General features: G+C 39.4%; 1 protein-coding gene across 1 annotated transcript in view; it reads left to right on the forward strand.

The window, feature by feature from the left end:
- Window positions 1-17,915, forward strand: part of rhbdd1 (rhomboid domain containing 1) — a 96,781-nt gene that overhangs the window by 28,064 nt on the left and 50,802 nt on the right. The window contains exons 3-6 of the mRNA XM_073041424.1: window positions 8,921-9,461; window positions 11,871-12,003; window positions 13,701-13,789; window positions 15,407-15,460. Coding sequence (XP_072897525.1) covers window positions 9,029-9,461; window positions 11,871-12,003; window positions 13,701-13,789; window positions 15,407-15,460 — 709 coding nt within the window. The 5' untranslated portion in view covers window positions 8,921-9,028. The remainder of the gene's footprint in view (window positions 1-8,920; window positions 9,462-11,870; window positions 12,004-13,700; window positions 13,790-15,406; window positions 15,461-17,915) is intronic.

A 17,915-nucleotide genomic window follows, 5' to 3' on the forward strand; every position in this document is an offset into this window, starting at 1 on the left:
ACTCAACAGTTGCTGGAGTTTACAGAGAATGGTGCAATAAACAAAACGATCCAGTGAGCGGCAGTTTTGTAGGTGAAAACACTCTGTTAATGAGAGAGGTCAGAGGAGAAGGGCCAGGCTGGTTCAAGGTGACAGTTACACAAATTGCTGTATGTCACAACAGTGGTGTGCGGAAGAGCATCTCTGGACACAAAACAATCACGTGGAACCTTGAAGTGGATGGACTACAGCAGCAGAAGATCATACCATGTTCCACTCCTGTACTTAGTAAAGTGGCCATTGAAAGTATATTGCAAATAACTGAGGTCCCAGTACACATCCCTACAGAAAGCTACTAGTCACGGACCTCCAGCCAGAATAAGACCCATTGATATCCATTCCAGGTGTAGAGAAGCAATTCCTCCAATTAAGTATTGGTGATGCTGAAAATATATTCTATTTTTAGACCCCGTCAACTGCCTTGGTTGACAATCTAATCTCCTCTCTGTTATGAAGGTTTAGTTTCATTTTTGTAATGTTATCTTCTCCCATTCCTGCTGCATTTGCTAAACCCTGGATCATGTTTGCCACTCCGTATTTCATTGTTCCAGCACTCTTTTCCCTGGCATCTCATTCAAAATGTAAATTCTGCCGCAGTTTAGGGTGGTTGGAATTTGGAATGGACTGTCTGAGTTGGTGTGGAAATAGGAGCTTTGATAATATCTTTAGACACATCTAAGATGAGTGATTATATTGCCAGTGCACAGAAGGTTACAGACCAAGTGGTAAATGGGAATCTGCTTTATGGTAAGCATGGACTTGATGGGCCAAATATCTGTTTCAGTTCTCTGTTAGTATATAACTCTGTGATCAGACGTATGCTGCCTCAGATATTGATCTCCGAATTGGAATTTCAGTCATATAAACCTTAAAATTTCTGAATCTGTATCTGGAGACAAGTTTGTTTAAAAGCATGGTGCCATAGCCCATCAATAATTTGTTTCAACCCATGCAGCCATTTTGGACAACCAAGGCTGAAGCAAGCACATTGTGGGTACATTTCTGAAATTGTTTAAATGCTTGACACAAATCACTTCATGCTCTGAAAGAAAAAGCCTCTGATTATTCATGGAACTCTTTTTTTCCCAAGTTTAATTTATTTTTGAGCTGATGAGCAAATATGCAAGCACGTGGCGGGCTCAGTCGAGGCATTTAACTTGCCTGAAGGGTATTCTTAATATTTGTACATTTGGAGGCAGTGGCATGACTTAGGAAGTCTCTTGCAGAAAAAGAACAATTTGCCTAGTGTTTTTGATTTGTTACTTAATCTAGGCTCACTGACCAAAACAGTGCTAGCTTTAAACAATGACCTAAAACATCCATTTTAAGGCAAAACTGCATTCCGTACACTAGAAGCAAGTTGCCTGTCATCCTCTTTCCAGAATAGGAGCTTTGTTCAAATAATGATCTAACATTCCTCATTTTAAAACATCTGTTTATCCTTTGGTGTAACAGTATCCAAATGTATCCTTGTCATAGTCCGGTCTAGTTCTAATGGTTTTTTTGTTAACAAAAGAACCTTCTATAGTCTATGAATGAAATCCTGAAGAAGTTTATTGTTGCCTTATCCCAGAGCTGTGTTCAATTGATTGGAGCAAAAGTTCCCATCCACCTAATCTGTGAATATCTGAGTATAAGATTTCAGAAGCAGAATTACATTTTTGCATAATTTAAAACATTATGGATCTCAGACTTTTAAAACAGTTTGGAATATAATAGGCTATTACAGAGTCTGCATTCCTCTAAGCTGCTTTGAATGCAGCTTTTCAATTTTTAAGGCACAAAATATGTACTAACAAGACATGGACAGTTAAATTGTAGCAGAAGTAGAAAGGAGACTGCAAGAAAGATATTAAAGATTTTGTGTGATTTTCTAAATTACCAATATTAATGGGGGAGGTGGAATTCTTTTTAATATGATGTTTCACAAGATGTTTTTGGAGTACTGAGTTGCCTCTTAGTTCATGGTGTACCATTCTTAAAGTGACATGAAATTCTGTTTCCTACAAAGTGCACAGTTTACTTTTCCTTTATGGATGCACAGACAACATGAAGAGGAGTCCTTTGACTAAACAATTGTTGCTCAGTTTTCCACTTTCAAAGGATTAGTCAATGGTGGACTCTCAAAGTAAATTTATTATATTACCTTGATATTTGTTTCCTTCCAAAAGAAATACAATACAATAAAATTTATGAAAAACTATGAATAACAAAGACTTATTGGGGAACCGCTTCATCAAGTACCTCCATTACATCCACCAAAAGTGGAATTTCCTGGTGGCCAAACATTTTGATTCTAATTCTCATTCCCATTCTGACACGTCAGTCCATGGCCTCCTCTTGTGCCACGATAAGGCCACCCTCAGGCTGGAAGAGCAACACGTTGTATTCCGTATGGGTAGCCTCCAATCTGATGGTATGAATATCGATTTCTCCCTTCTGGTAAAAAAAAAATTCCTTCCTCCTCCCACTTTCTTCTATTCCCGACTCTGGCCTCTTACCCCTTCTCACCTGCCTATCACCTTCCCCCTTGGTCCCTTCCTCTTTCCCTTCCTTCTATGGCCCACTCTTCCCTCCTATCTGAACCCTTTCTCTCCAACTCTTTACTTTTCCTACCCACCTGGCTTCACTTATCACCTTCTAGCTATCCCCCACCATTTTAAATTGGTGTCTTCACTTTTTCTTACCAGTCCTGAAACAGGGTCTTGGCCCAAAACATCAACTGTTTGTTCATTTCTGTAGATATTGCCTGACTTGCTGAGTTTCTCCTGCATTTTGTGTGTGTTGCTTTGTTAACTCTGGTTGTTTTTATTGAACTCCCTTGTCCTGTCATCACATCATCACAACTATTGACATCCTCACTTACTGAAGGATTGAGCATGGGATAATTGTGGAGATGTCAGTGTCTACATTTATTCATATCATATTTAAATTGCACTTTTGTTGTGCAGCAGAGTGGCAAAATGCTTCTCGGTTGTCCTCCACATGTACACTGACAGCTGCTGCAAAACTCTTGGAAGAGAAGTTTCTTGTGCAATATAGCGCTCAGGACTTCATGTCAATAGTTACAGGAAATGGTATACCATTACTCTCTCATGCAATGTGAAATGATACATGGCATCTACATTATTTTAACAAAGTTTGTTTTCAACCTTTGCATCAGACTTTAGTTGTGTTGTTTTAAAAGGGAAGAATGTGCTTCTGTCTTGTATACAAAGAGTAATGATGATAGAGTGGGTAGGAGTACAGAGTGCTCCACAGCTGCTGCGGTTTCAGCATTTCCTCAAGCATTTTCTATGTCCATTAAGTGCTTGAATCTGATTTTAAAAACAAATTGATGGCATCAAAGGCAGATGTTATTCCTCGGTTTTCTTTTGGGGCCTGTTAGCTTTCCTGTACTCTGTTATCGTATCTTCCAAACTTCGCGCTCTATTGATGTTCAACATAGATAATTGCAGTGTGAAAAGTGTTTTGGATTTATTTTGAGAACAAAAAGTAAAACTGACATCAATAAAAAAGAACAGGTAATATGACTTATTAACTTCAAAGTAAATTTGCTATCAAAGTACTTATCCAACCCTCAGATTTGGTTTTTTTGTAGGCATACACAGTACATCCAATAAACACAATAGAATCAATGAAAGACCACAACCAACGACAGACAACAAATGTGCAAAAGACAACAAACTCTGCAAATACACAAAAAGAAAAAAATGATAAATAAATAGGCAATACATATCGAGGCTATGAGATGAAGAGTCCTTGAAAGTTAGTCCATAAGTTGTGGGAATAGTTCAGAGATGGGATGAGTGGTTAACCCCTCTGGTTCAAGAGCCTGATGGTTGAGCAGTAATAACTGTACTTGAACCTGGTGATATGGGTCCTGAGACTCTTGTACTCTCTTCCTGATGCCAGCAGCAAGTCGAGAGCGTGGCCTGGTTAGTGGGGGTCTTATATGATGGATGCTACTTTCCTGCAACAGCACTCCATGTAGCTGTGCTCAGTGCTGAGGAGACTTTACCCTTGATGGACTGGGCCGTATCCACTTTTTTTTTGCAGGATTTTCCATTCAAAAGCATTGATGTTTCCATGCCAGGCTGTGATGCAGCTAGTCAATATACTCTCCACTGCACATGTATAGAAGTTTGTCAAAGTTTTAGATGCCATGCCGAATCTTCTGAAACTTCTAAGAAAGTAGATGGCATGCTAAGCACACAGCCTTGTCTGCAAGAGAGGAAATTGAGGATCTATTTGTAACAAGGAGGTATTGAAGCTTATTGATCAGTTTTGAAAGGATGATCAGATTGCATACCAAACTAGTCGATGAAGAGCATCCTGATGTTTGCATCATTGCTGTCCAGATGTTCCGATAACACCGATTGATTACAGTTGAATCCTGAGTAAATACACTAGTAGTGAAATATTTTTTTATATACAGTTAATTCTGTGGAACATTTGTGTTCTTAATCTTCTTCTGATTTTGGATATTTGCTTCAGTTTCTTCCTGTTTCCACCTCTTGTTTCCCCCGTCTTGAACTGATGCTGCTGCTGTTTTTAATCTGTCAGACTGACTTAATCAGGTGACCCGTGCAGTAATAGCTGGATGGCAAACGATTGTACTTCATTGATTTGACTTCCACCATCTTGCTCAGTTGTAATGAAGCACATTTCTGATTTCTCATTTGGATAGTTGAATGTTCAGCTTCTTTATACTGGATATTAAAACATTATCTGAAAAACTATCATTATCTAATCCTAGAAAATGAACTGTCATGAGGATTTTGGCCTCTTTCACATTTTCAAACAGTGAAACCCAGGCTCATAACACTCCTTTTTTTTAAACTTCTCATTCTCTTTTTATTTTTCTTACTCATTACTTTAAAACAGTTCCGATGGTTTTAGGGAAATGATTTCTTCTCATTTATTTTGTGTACATCCCTCATAATTTTAAATTTTAAAGACTCCACTCAGCTTCTATTTCAAAGAAAACATCCCAGACTATCAAATCTTTTCTCTTCGGCTTAACAAGGTCCTTGTAATTGCAAAGGAAATGATTTGTATCTTTTCTGCAATGTGATGATCAAAGTTCAAAGTAAATTTATTTTCAAAGTACATATATGTCACCATATACAACCCTGAGATTCAGTTCAAACATTCATTTTTAGCATAAGTTCTCTACTCTTGAATTCTGTGTGCTAACAGAGAAAAGGGCATCCCATTTGTCTTTTTAACTAGCTCCTTCATCTGCGTTGCTACCATTAAGCTGCAGGCATGTATGTCAAGGCTCTTCTGCTTTTTCACCACTGTTAAAACCTTTCTCCTTCCTGTGCATTTCCTTAAAATGTTGCACCTTATCTAGATTGAACTCAATTTTAGACCATAAGATACAGGAGCAAAATTAGGCCATTTGGCCCATTGACTGCTCTGCCTTTTCATCATGGCTGATCCATTTTTCCTCACAGCTCTAACCTCTTGCCTCCCCGCTCCCCCCCCCCCCCCGAATCACTTCATGCCCTGACCAATCAAGAATCTGTTAACCTCTACCTTAAATATATGTAAAGACTTGGCCTCCACAGCTGCCTGTGACAATGAATTCCACAGATTTACTACTCTCTAGCTAAAGAGGTTTCTCCTCATCTCCATTCTAAAAGGTCATCCCTTTATTCTGAGGCTGGCTGTTGGGTTTTAGACACTCCCACCAGAGGAAACATCCTCTCCACATCCGCTTTATGAAGGGCTTTCATCATTCGATTGATTTCAATTAGGTAACCCCTCACTCTTCTGAATTCCAGTGAATGTAGGCCAGAGGCATCAAACACTCTTCATATGACAAACTGTTCAATCCTGGAATCATTTTCATGAATGATCTCCTTTGAACCCTCTCCAGTTTCAGCACATCCTTTCTAAGATTGGGGCCCAAAACTGCTCACACTACTGTGAGCTCACACTACTGCTCACTTAGAGGCCTTACCAGTGCTTTATAAAGTCTCTAAATTACCTCGTTGCTTTTATATTCTATTTCTCTTGAAATGAATGCTAACATTGCATTTGTCTTCCTCACCACAGACTCAACCTTCAAGGAATCCTGCCCTGTACAAGGGCTCCCAAGTCCCTTTGTGCCTCAGATTGTTGTATTTTCTCTCCATTTAGAAAATGGTCAACTCTTTCATTACTTCTACCAAAATGCATGACCATACACTTTCTGACACTGTATTCCATCTGCCACTTCTTTTCCCCTTCTAATCTGCCTAAGTCCTTCTGTAGCCCCTCTACTTCCTCTAAACTGCCTGCCCCTCCACCTAATTTTGTATCACTTGCAAATGTTAATTATTTAATTACTTGCGGTTTTATATTGCTATATTTCTACACTGTTCTTGGTTGGTGCGACTGTAACAAAACCCAATTTCCCTTGGGATCAATAAAGTATATCTGTCTGTCTGTCGCAACAAAGCCATCAATTCTGCCACCTGAATCATTGCCAGCTACCTGTTGCAATGAGTTTCACAAATTCACCACTCTCTGGCTAAAGAAATTGCTCCTCGCTTCCATTCTAAAAGGACATCCCTCTATTCTGAGGCCAACACAGACCACTGTGGAACTCCACTAGTCACTGGCAGCCAACTAGAAAAAGAAAAAGCTTCCTTTTTTCCTACTCTATCTTCTGCCAATCAGCCTCTGCTTTATCTATGCTAGAATCTTTCCTGTAGTAACAAGGGCTCACAGCTTGTTAAGCAGCTTCACGTGTGGCACCTTGTCAAAGGCCTCCTGAAAATCCAAGTACAGAATATCAACCAATCCTCCTTTGTCTATCCTGCTTGTTACTTCTTCAAAAATTTCCAAGAGATCTATCAGGCATGATTTTCCCTTGAGGAAACCATGCTCACTATGGCCTATTTTATCGTTTGCCTCCAAGTACCTCAAAAGCACATCCTTAACAAACGACTCCAACATCTTCTCAACCACTGAAGTCAGACTAACTAGCCTATAATTTCCTTTCTTCTGCCACTCTCCCTTCTTGAAAAGTGGATTGACATTTGCAATTTTCCAGTCTTCTGGAACCATTCCCGGATCTAGTGATTCTTGGAAGATCATTACTAATGCCTCCACAATCTCATCAGCCACCTCTTTCTGAACCCTAGTGTGTACACCATCTGGTCCAAGTGACTTATCTACCTTCAGACCTTTCAGTTTCCCAAGAACAATCTCCGTAGTAATGGTAATGTCACTCAATTCATGACCCCTGATACATGGAACTTACACCATTCTTTTCTGCACTTCGTCCATCTTAATGACATTGTTCTTGTTACTGGCCTATCAGAGCAGCATGCTGAATTCCGTGTAGGATCTTATCAGTGTCTTATGCAGAAGAACATTCCAGTTAGCACTTCAACACTTCACACTTGTCCAAGTTAAATTCTATTCACAATTGTTATTGGGCCGGTTTCTCATTTAATCTAGATCCTGTGGAATTTTTATTCACTGTCCAGCATCCTGTTGATTTTTGCATACTTACTAACCGTGCCAACTACATTCATCCTTCTGTACCTACACTTATCCCTTGAGCACCTGGACAGAAGGATGACTACATCAGAGCTCATCATGGAAACCAGCTTCACTTGCAGGGACTTTATGCATTTCTCACTACCCTGGTAAATCAGCCAACATGAGACACCAGACATTCTCCTTTCATCCCCTACCTATTGGGTAGAAGATACAAAAACCTGGAAGCACATACTACCTTTCCTCAAGCTTCTATCCCACTCTCTTCAGCCTATTGAATTGTCCCCTAGTACAGTAAGATAGATTCTTGATCTCGCAATTTACCCCATTGTGGCCTTTACTTCCTGTCTTTGTGCACTGTGCCTTTGCAGTAACTAAGCACTTTATTCTGCATTCCATTATTCTTTTCCCTTGTACTACCTGAATTTGGGTGGCATGCAAAGCAAAGTTTTTCTGTGTGTGTGTAAATATAAATATATAATACACACACACACACACACACACACACACACACACACACACACACACACACACACACACACACACACACACACACACACACACACACACACACACACACACACACACACACACACACACACACCAATAAATCATTAATATTGATAATAGGAGATCTAGCTCTAGTTTCCCATAGCACACCCACTGGTGTCAAGCCTCCAACCTGAAAAACAATCCTTTACAACTACCCTCTGACTCTTGCCCTCCCCAAACCAATTTTGTAACTATTATCAAGCTCCCTCTCATGTGATTTAACCCTCTGGACCAGACTACCAAGTGGGACCTTGTCAAAGGCCTTGCTAAAATCCACATAGACAATCTGTTGTCCTGCTCTCATCAACCTTTCTTGGTCACCTCTCCAAAAAAAACTCACTTAAATTTGTGAAACACAATTTCCCATGCACAGACCCATGGTGAGTATTTCTAATCAAATACTAGCCTTTCCAAATACATGATGATGCTGTCTCTCAGAATACATCCCTTCCTTAAACTTTCCCACCATTGATGTTGGCTTACAGTTTCTGGGCTTGTTATTGCAGCTCTTCTTACAAGATTCTTAAGTGTTGCTAGCTTTTTCCATTTTTATTTTAGGTTTCCAGTATCTGCAGTTCTTTTAAATGTTCATTCAACTTGACTTTGTTGCACAATAAAAATAGATGGTTAGTAAACAATTTAGACAAACATAGAAAAAGTAAGTTTGAACTAAGTAGAGATAGTACCAATTTGCAGGATTGAATTGAGCAAAAATTGTTCTTTGCCATTACATTGCTAAAATGAAGCTTCTTATATCCATTAATTTTTCAAACAATATTTCTATTATTGTGTGCTTGTATAACATAAATGTATGTTATTGTAATTTCAGGTAAATTTGACTGATCTGCATTGAGCATTATAGCTGAGTACAGTCTTAACTATTCCGAAGAACTCTTAACCGGTTTTCCAACTGTTTATCTACTGAGGGGTGGGAATCATGTATTCCAGACGACGTAGAGATAACCTGGGACTCTTGCTGCTACTAGCCCAACTATTCCAAGTGGGATTTGAGAATATCCCACCTGTCACACTGATAACAATAGCACTGAATTTCTTTCTGTTCTTATCACCAATGAAGCCATTACTGAATGTTTGCATCAATGTACATGAAACATGGAACAAACAAGATTGGAAACGTCTTATCTATTCACCATTTCACCATGCTGACGACTGGCACCTATATTTCAACATGGTGTCAATGCTATATAAAGGAATCCGACTGGAACAAAGGCTTGGCAGAATCTGGTTTGCCTATTTATTGTCAGTGTTCTCGGTGATGACTGGAATTGTCTACTTGATTTTGGAAGTGGCTCTAGCAGAACTAATGGATGAGCCGAACTATAGAATGCAATGTGCAGTTGGCTTCTCAGGTAAGGAATTTCACTGGTTGAATTTTAACCCCAGTCTTTTCACCTTTTTATAAACACTATATAATTATTCAACTTCAGCGTCTATAGACATGAATTAATATTGACTGGTGAACAACCCTAAACGTTTTTCACCATAAAGTAGTAACTTGGAGGTAAAATGTTTAGAGGTGGAGGAAGTGGCAACTACAAACCAAGATATGAAACTTAAAAGGCATCGGCAGCATTGTTAATACCAAACCCACAGATAAGTACCAGTATCTAATAAAAGTACTAGATCCAAATGTCCATGCAACGAAAAACCAAAAGCTTCAGAAGTGTAGCTGGGTGGTCATATTCAACATGAGTAAGTAATCATCTTGTCTAATATATTAGGTTATTATATCAGTATCCAGAGGCCTAACGTATTGAACTGGAGACGGTTGAATCCTAAGGCAGTAGTTACGTATTTAAATTAATATACAGTATTTAAATAAATCCAGAATTTATTTATATATCTTTCCTCAGCATGTCCCTGCCACAAGTCTTTCACCGGAAGCTAACCTCACAGTCTCTCAGCGTAGCGGAATGTAGCGTTAGACCGTCTCAGTACAGACACCTGCTGCAGTCATGAATGGCTTTGACAGCCTGCTAGGCCCTGCCCCCAGTTGCAACAGCTGTTCGGGAGTCTTGGGATGTTTGTCAATGTGTTTGACATTAGAAGCATTCAGTGGCACGTGGAACCTGTTTAGAAAACATATATTTTTCATACTTGATGCATTAAAACACTGAAAATCACTTTACCTTTTTCCTGGCAGCCGTTGTCTTGCATTCATTTTGTGAGGAGCAGCTGTGAATGAGCCAGGGTTAATCTGTCCCATACAGAATCCTCTGATGTAGCTCAAGGCCGTGCAGTAGACAGTTGTAGGATAGCAATGTTCCCACCGTTTTAAGTACACAAAGTCAAGGACTTCCTGGGTAATGCCCAGGCAAATCTGGCCTTGAAGGCTAGTGCCAGGCAGGATGCTCTCTTAAAGCTGCAGAAGAGAATACAGCATAGAAAATGGGTCCTTTGACCCACTGAGTCTATGCTGACCTTCAGCTCCCCTATTTACACTAATTCTACATAAACCTATTCTTTTAGTCTCTCAACATCTTCAGCAACTCTAAAACCTCTTGCCCCACAGATTCTAACATCTCGCCTACAAGCTAGGAACTACTTAAGGCCAATTAACCTACCAGTATGCACTTAGAGAGAACTGGAACCTTGGAGGAGGCCCACGTGGTTGTAGGGAAAATGTACAAACACTATTCAGCGAGCACCCACAGACAGAATTGAACTTGGGTTTGTGCCACTGTGGGACTAACAGCTCTGCCACTCTGCCACACAAATACAAAGAGTCAGAATTTGCAGCAGATATAATTTTTAAGAGTTGTTTTTCTAACTACATTAAAGAGCTATGAAAATGTGACCCCATAAAAGATGGGCACTATTATTCATAAAAATGTAAGATTTGAGTATTTTGTATCTTTCTTGCAAGATCTCAAAGTAGAGGGATACATGTTAACTAAATCAAATGGAGAAATGTAGTGGGTTTGACTTAAATAACTGACAATAGTGAAGGAAATGGCTGATCTCTGGAATTCGGTGATTTCCATGCCAGGATGTCTAAAGAACTGAATAAATTCTAAATGTTCTTTAGTAAGTTTCCAAAGCTCTTGATTTTGGGAATGTGACACTGAGTTGGAAATTTGCTAGTATCTTATTTATTAAAGTAAGTTTGGACTGGAAAGTTAGGTAATTACTAACCTCTGCTCTGAATTCACTTTTGGGGAAGTTAATGTTACCTTAAATTGGACTTCAAAGTTAATCTCTGAGGGGGACTGTCCATCACCTTCTCAAGAAAAGCAATTGATATCTCAGTTGCCAACCTATTTTAATGAGGACTTTGAAATGTGTGCTGTATTAATGTTCCTACAACAAAAAGTTGTGTTTAATATTTTATTTCTCTTAAATTAATATATAATTTATATTAATATATAATATATAATTAACAAGTGTATGGGACATTGGAAAAAAAGTTGAATTTCCCCATGGGGATGAATAAAGTATCTATCTATCTATCTATCTATCTATAAGAGCAGATTTGAGAGCGTAACTCTCCTAACTCAATACGAAACACTGTCTCCAATTCAATTGTCTATCAAAGCATATTGTAGAGGCAATTAACCTAGAGGAAATCCAAAATTGAGCCATTTTCATGCAACTCTCTTCCACAAGAAGCAGGCTTGGCCTCTCTTTCTGGATGTTGACTGATGCAGGATTTGGGATATAAATTATTTTAAATGACCAGTGTACTTGTGATATCTATAGAAGCCAAATTATATATTGAACAAGAGGGAAAGTTAAATGTCTTTTTTTTTAATTTTCAGGTGTTTTATTTGCTCTGAAAGTTTTAAATAGCTATTACAACCCAGGAGGAGTGACCTATGTGATGGGCATCCCAGTGTGGCAGCAGTATGCATGTTGGGTTGAGTTGGTTGCAATTCATCTAATTTCCCCAGGGTAAGTGCACAATTTGCCATACAATGAATTATATTTATTAACATCAATTCTAAAAAGGAGCACAGAAAACTGGATATTTATCAAACTTGGGAAACATTTTCACCATCAGTGTAGCTCCAGTCTGTGAAACTATTGTAAACATATATTAAATGGTGTTCGGATTCAATACTGGTTTGGGAAAATAGGTTATAACTTGGTCTGAGAAGCAGGTGGGGCATTGAAGAAATTAACAGAAGAAAATCTTGAACTAAGATACTGAGTTTTCTGGATTTATGAGAAAATGATCCAAATTGGGTGATCCACAATATATCTTGCCACTGTATCAGAAAAAATGTTTAGCGGAGTGATTAGGTGCTTATTTCCATGGGAGGTGAAAAAAAATTCAGCTTGCAAGGAGAGGGTGAGCATGTTGAATAACTGAATTTGACATCCATGTCATTGTTGTATGAGGTGAAAGAGCAACGATTCTCTCCATTTTAGGATTTCTGCAATTTAAAATGGAGAATATATTTTCCCTATGTGCCCTCTGGGGAGGTCTAGAGCAATATATCTTGTGCATTAGGATTGGAAAAGATAGGAAACTTTGCATGATTATTTATGGAGGCTATGGGAGCACATCGGGTCCTTATTCTGTGAATGAATAAACGTGTAGCTTGGAAGGAATGCAGCAAAAAAGCACACTGGAAGGCTATACTACAAGAGATTAATACAGAGTCATTTCTTCACCTATTTTTTGACAAGGCTGGGTGTAATTCTGCATTCTTGCTGAGTGTGTTACAGTCTAAGATTTAAAGATTAACCTTATTCAGCACATGTACATCGAAACGTACAGTAAAATGTGTCGTTTGCATCAAATCAGCGAGCTTTGTGCTGGGGAGCCTGCAAGTGTTACCACTCTTCTGGAGCCAACATAGCATGCCGACAGCTCACCAGCCCAAACCATGTGTCTTTGGAATGTGGGAGGAAACCAGGCCACCTGGAGGAAACCCACATGGTCACATAGCAAGTGTGCAAACTCCTTATGGACAGCGACAGGAATTCTGTCCTAACCATACAGCTGGCGCTGTAAAGCATTACGTTTACTGCTATGCTACCATGCTGCCTTATTGGTCACTAGTACTTTGCTTAAATCCTGTTTGTATAACACTAAATGTGTTCTGAATTTTAAAACAAAATCATTTTTCCAAACTTGGTAGGAGATTTCAAGTATTCTCTACAGTTTTTTTTTCTGGTTGCATCTGAATCAAATTGTATGATTTAAAAGATTGCAGATATGTGGCTGCAAGTAAAATAAGTAAAGGTATGTAATTGAATGACGATAGTGTTTTTAGTTTTATTTGATGTTAATAATGTGACCTATTATAATGAAGCAGACCTAAATTTCAATAAGCTTTCCTTTTAGTTGCAAAATAATACATACAAAGATACAGCTTAGATTTTACAAATAGGCCTCTGTGGCAACGAATCATTTAAAGATTTAGTGGGAAAGAAGGGTTGTCTTCTGATTGCACTTGCATTCACCTTTAAATAGTAATTAGAATAGATTCATAGACTTCCCAAGATTCAAAACTGGCTCATTTTTCTTTTAATGAGGAAGCAAAGAAGCTGAATTGAAATGCTAGAGTAACAGTTCTGCAGGTAGTGTTCCAATAGTAAAAATCTAGGGCCTATGATTAAAACTTTATTTTTTTCCTTAGGACATCTTTTGTTGGCCATCTTTCTGGTATTATTGTTGGATTACTGTACGTCAAAGGACCCTTGAAGAATATAATGCAAGCATGTGCTGGTAGGCAATGATCCTCCCTCCTTGGCTACAAAGTTCAATCCTCTATCTGTTCCATAACTTTTTATTATTTAATCGCCAGATGCATTTTGTACTTTCCAAATTACCATGTGGCTCTTTACCTAATTAGCTCAAGTATATATTACAGCAAACCAAAATCATTAAAGACTGTGCTAGAAACCAATGTGAAAACAAGGAACGTTATTTACTTTAGTTTAAAAAGACAGACTAATGGACTTGAGAAATACCAGAGTGTGTGCTTTTATAATTGTTTTGAACTACCTAAACAATCTCCTAATTATCTGGATCCAGATAAGACCCAGTGATTGGGATGTGAATGCATTAACATTCATTAGGAGAACCAGATTTGATTGCTATTTTCTTCTGTTCCATCTCTCTTTGCCTACCACTTCCCATGTGTTGAGGAGGTCAGACAAAGCACTAAAGGGGTAACGTTAGTGGTAGCTCTACATACTCATTAGCTGATTGGTCACTGACGTAGGTGGAGAGCTTCCATTCCAACCATTGGTGTTTTCTAAAAATTTATTTTCAGTCATTATACCTAAATGCAAGGTCTCTGGTCTCTAGTGGTTTTTGCTGTTCAATAACAGAATGGACAAACAGGAGCAGAGCGCTTAAACTTCTCGCTGTAAACATTAGCAAGAATCTCATCTCCAAACCATGCTTGCTTGATCTGAATTATTTCTCAGATTTTATGCTCATTAATATTTGCTCCAGGAAATAAAGTCCTTCCTGTTTTGTTGATTCTTCCTTGTACCACCTTGGGCTCAAGAATCAGAGTCGGCTTTATTATCACTGACGTAAATTGTCAAATTTGTTGTTTTGCGACAGCAGTGCAGTACAATACATGAAAATAAGTTGCAATAAGAACTATAAAATAAATAAATAGTGCGAAAAGAGAGCAAAGTAATGAAGTAATGTTCATGGACTGTTCAGAATCTGATAGTGGAGGGGAAGAAGCTGTTCTTAAAATGGTGATTATATGTTTTCAAAGTTCCTATGCCGCCACCTGGATGGTAGTAAGGACAAGACGACATGCCCTGGATGGATGCTGTCTTCTTGAAGCTTTGCATTTTGAGGATGCCCTTGTTGGTGAGAAGGCTAGTGCCCATGATGAAGTTGGTCAAGTTTATAACTCTGCAGCTTTTTCCAGTCCTGTGCATTGGCATCTCAGTACCAGATGGTGACGCAACCAGTCAGAATGATGTTCACGGTACATGAGAGACAATATGTTGCAGAGAAATAAGTTCTGAGGGCTGGCACAGACGATGTACCAAATGACCTCTTACGTCACAAAGGAAATAGAAAACGCTGGTAGATTACCTGCCTGATTTTTCTTCAAGTTACTGAAAGGACTTTTTCTGGCTTGTTTCAATTATTTTAAAAATCATCCAGGAGAGGGTTTTTGTGGTGGTGGGGTGGTGCAACAATGTTTGAAAAGGGATGCAAGGTGAAACTAAAATTAATTACCATTTAAAATTAATGTGGCCATGAGACAACACATTGCCCTGAAGGAATAAATATCTTAAGTTGGGGTATGCAAAAATATTTGGTAACCTCAAGCCTCTGTGATAGATTTTTCCAATTCTTATTTGGCAGATATTGTTTCGTCAAGCAACTACCCAAGACAACAAACCAGATTCACTAACCAAGGTTAGTTTGAATTTATTTTCTTAAGCTAATTTCACATTCTGTTCCTTAACTGGGCTAGAGAAACATTGGAAATTGTCCTAGAAATTGTTGTGTCATTGATTAAAAGCAGATTTTTGAGGCCAGCATCTATTTCTTTGTTAAAATCACTATAGTTGTTCCTGAATTATATTGACCCTTACCCCCTCTAGATCTGGTATTGTATTTTCTTTCCAAACTGTCTTCCTCAAAGCTTACTGTCTATCTACTTATCACCAAAAATTACAAAATAAGATTAACTTTAATTGTTACATAGAAACATAGAAATCCTACAGCACAATACAGGCCCGTCAGCCCACAAAGCTCTGCCGAACATGTCCCTACCTTAGAACTACCTAGGCTTTACCCATAGCACCTCTATTTCTCTAAGCTCCATGTAGCCATCCAGGAGTCTGTTAAAAGACCCTATCGTTTCCGCCTCCATGACTGCCGCCGGCAGCCCATTCCACGCACTCACCACTCTCTGCGTAAAAAAAACTTACCTCTAACATCTCCTCTGTACCTACTTCCAAGCACCTTAAAACTATGCCCTCTCGTGCTAGCCATTCCAGCCCTGGGGAAAAGCCTCTGACTATCCACACGATCAATGCCTCTCATTATATTGTACACCTCTATCAGGTCACCTCTCATCCTCCGTCGCTCCAAGGAGAAAAGGCTGAGTTCACTCAACCTATTCTCATAATGCATGCTCCCCAACCAAGGCAACATCCTTCTGAATCTCCTCTGCACCCTTTCTATGGTTTCCACATCCTTCCGGTAGTGAGGCAACAGAATTGAGCACAGTACTCTAAGTGGGGTCTGACTAGGGTCCTATATAGCTGCAACATTACCTCTCAGCTCTTAAACTCAATCCCACGATTGATGAAGACCAATGCACCATATGCCTTCTTAACCACAGAGTCAGCCTGCATAGCAGCTTTGAGTGTCCTATGGACTCGGACCCCAAGAACCCTCTGATCCTCCACACTGTCAAGAGTCTTACATTCTGCCATTGTATTTGACCTACCAAAACGAACCACCTACACTTACCTGGGTTGAACTGCATCTGTCACTTCTCAGTCCAGTTTTGCATCCTATCAATGTCCCGCTGTAACCTCTGACAGCCCTCCACACTATCCACAACACACCGAACCTTTGTGTCATCAGCAAATTTACTAAACCATCCCTCCATTTCCTCATCCAGGTCATTTATAAAAATCACAAAGAGCAGGGGTCCCAGAACAGATCCCTGAGGCACACCACTGGTCATCGTCCTCCATGCAGAGTGTGACCCATCTATAACCACATTTTGCCTTCTGTGAGCAAGCCAACTTAAGGATCCACAAAGAAATGTCCCCTTGGATCCCATGCCTCCTTACTTTCTCAATAAGCCTTGCATGGGGTACCTTATCATATGCCTTGTTAAAATCCATATACACTACATCTGCGGCTCTACCTTCATCAATGTGCTTTGTCACATCCTCAAAAAATTCAATCAGGCTCGTAAGGCATGACCTGCCTTTGACAAACCATGCTGACTGTTCCTAATCATATTATGCCTCTCCAAATGTTCATAAATCCTGCCTCTTAGGATCTTCCCCATCAATTTACCAACCACTGAAGTAAGACTCACTGGCCTATAATTTCCTGGGTTATCCCTACTCGCTTTCTCGAATAAGGGAACAACATCCACAACCCTCCAATCCTCTGGAACCTCTCCTGTCCTCATTGATGATGCAAAGATCATTGCCAGAGGCTCAGCAATCTCCTCCCTCACTTCCCATAGTAGCCTGGGGTACATCCCATCCAGTCCTGGTGACTTATCCAACTTCATGCTTTCCAAAAGCTCCAGCACATCCTCTTAATATCTACATTCTCAAGCTTTTCAATCCACTACAAGTCATCCCTACAATCACCAACATCCTTTTCCATAGTGAATACTGAAGCAAAGTATTCATTAGGTACCTCTGCTATTTCTTCCAGTTCCATACACACTTTTCCACTGTCACACTTGAATGGTCCTATTCTCTTATGTCTTATCCTCTTTCTCTTCACATACTTGTAGAATGTCTTGGGGTTTTCCTTAATCCTGTCCGCCAAGGCCTTTTCATGGCCCCTTCTGGCTCTCCTAATTTCATTCTTAAGCTCCTCCCTGCTAGTGTTATAATCTTCTAGATTCATATTATTACCTAGTTTTCTGAACCTTTCGTAAGCTCTTCTTTTCTTCTTGACTAGATTTACAACAACCTTTGTGCACCACGGATCTTGTACCCTACCATCCTTTCCATGTCTCATTAGAACGTACCTACTCAGAACCCCACGTAAATATTCCCTGAACATTTGCCACATTTCTTCAGTACATTTCCCTGAGAAAATCTGTTCCCAATTGATGCTTCTAAGCTCCTGCCTGATAGCCTCATAGACCCCCCCCCCACTCCAA

This window comes from Hemitrygon akajei, chromosome 3 (genome assembly GCF_048418815.1).
Source record: "Hemitrygon akajei chromosome 3, sHemAka1.3, whole genome shotgun sequence".
NCBI classification, from domain to species: domain Eukaryota; kingdom Metazoa; phylum Chordata; class Chondrichthyes; order Myliobatiformes; family Dasyatidae; genus Hemitrygon; species Hemitrygon akajei.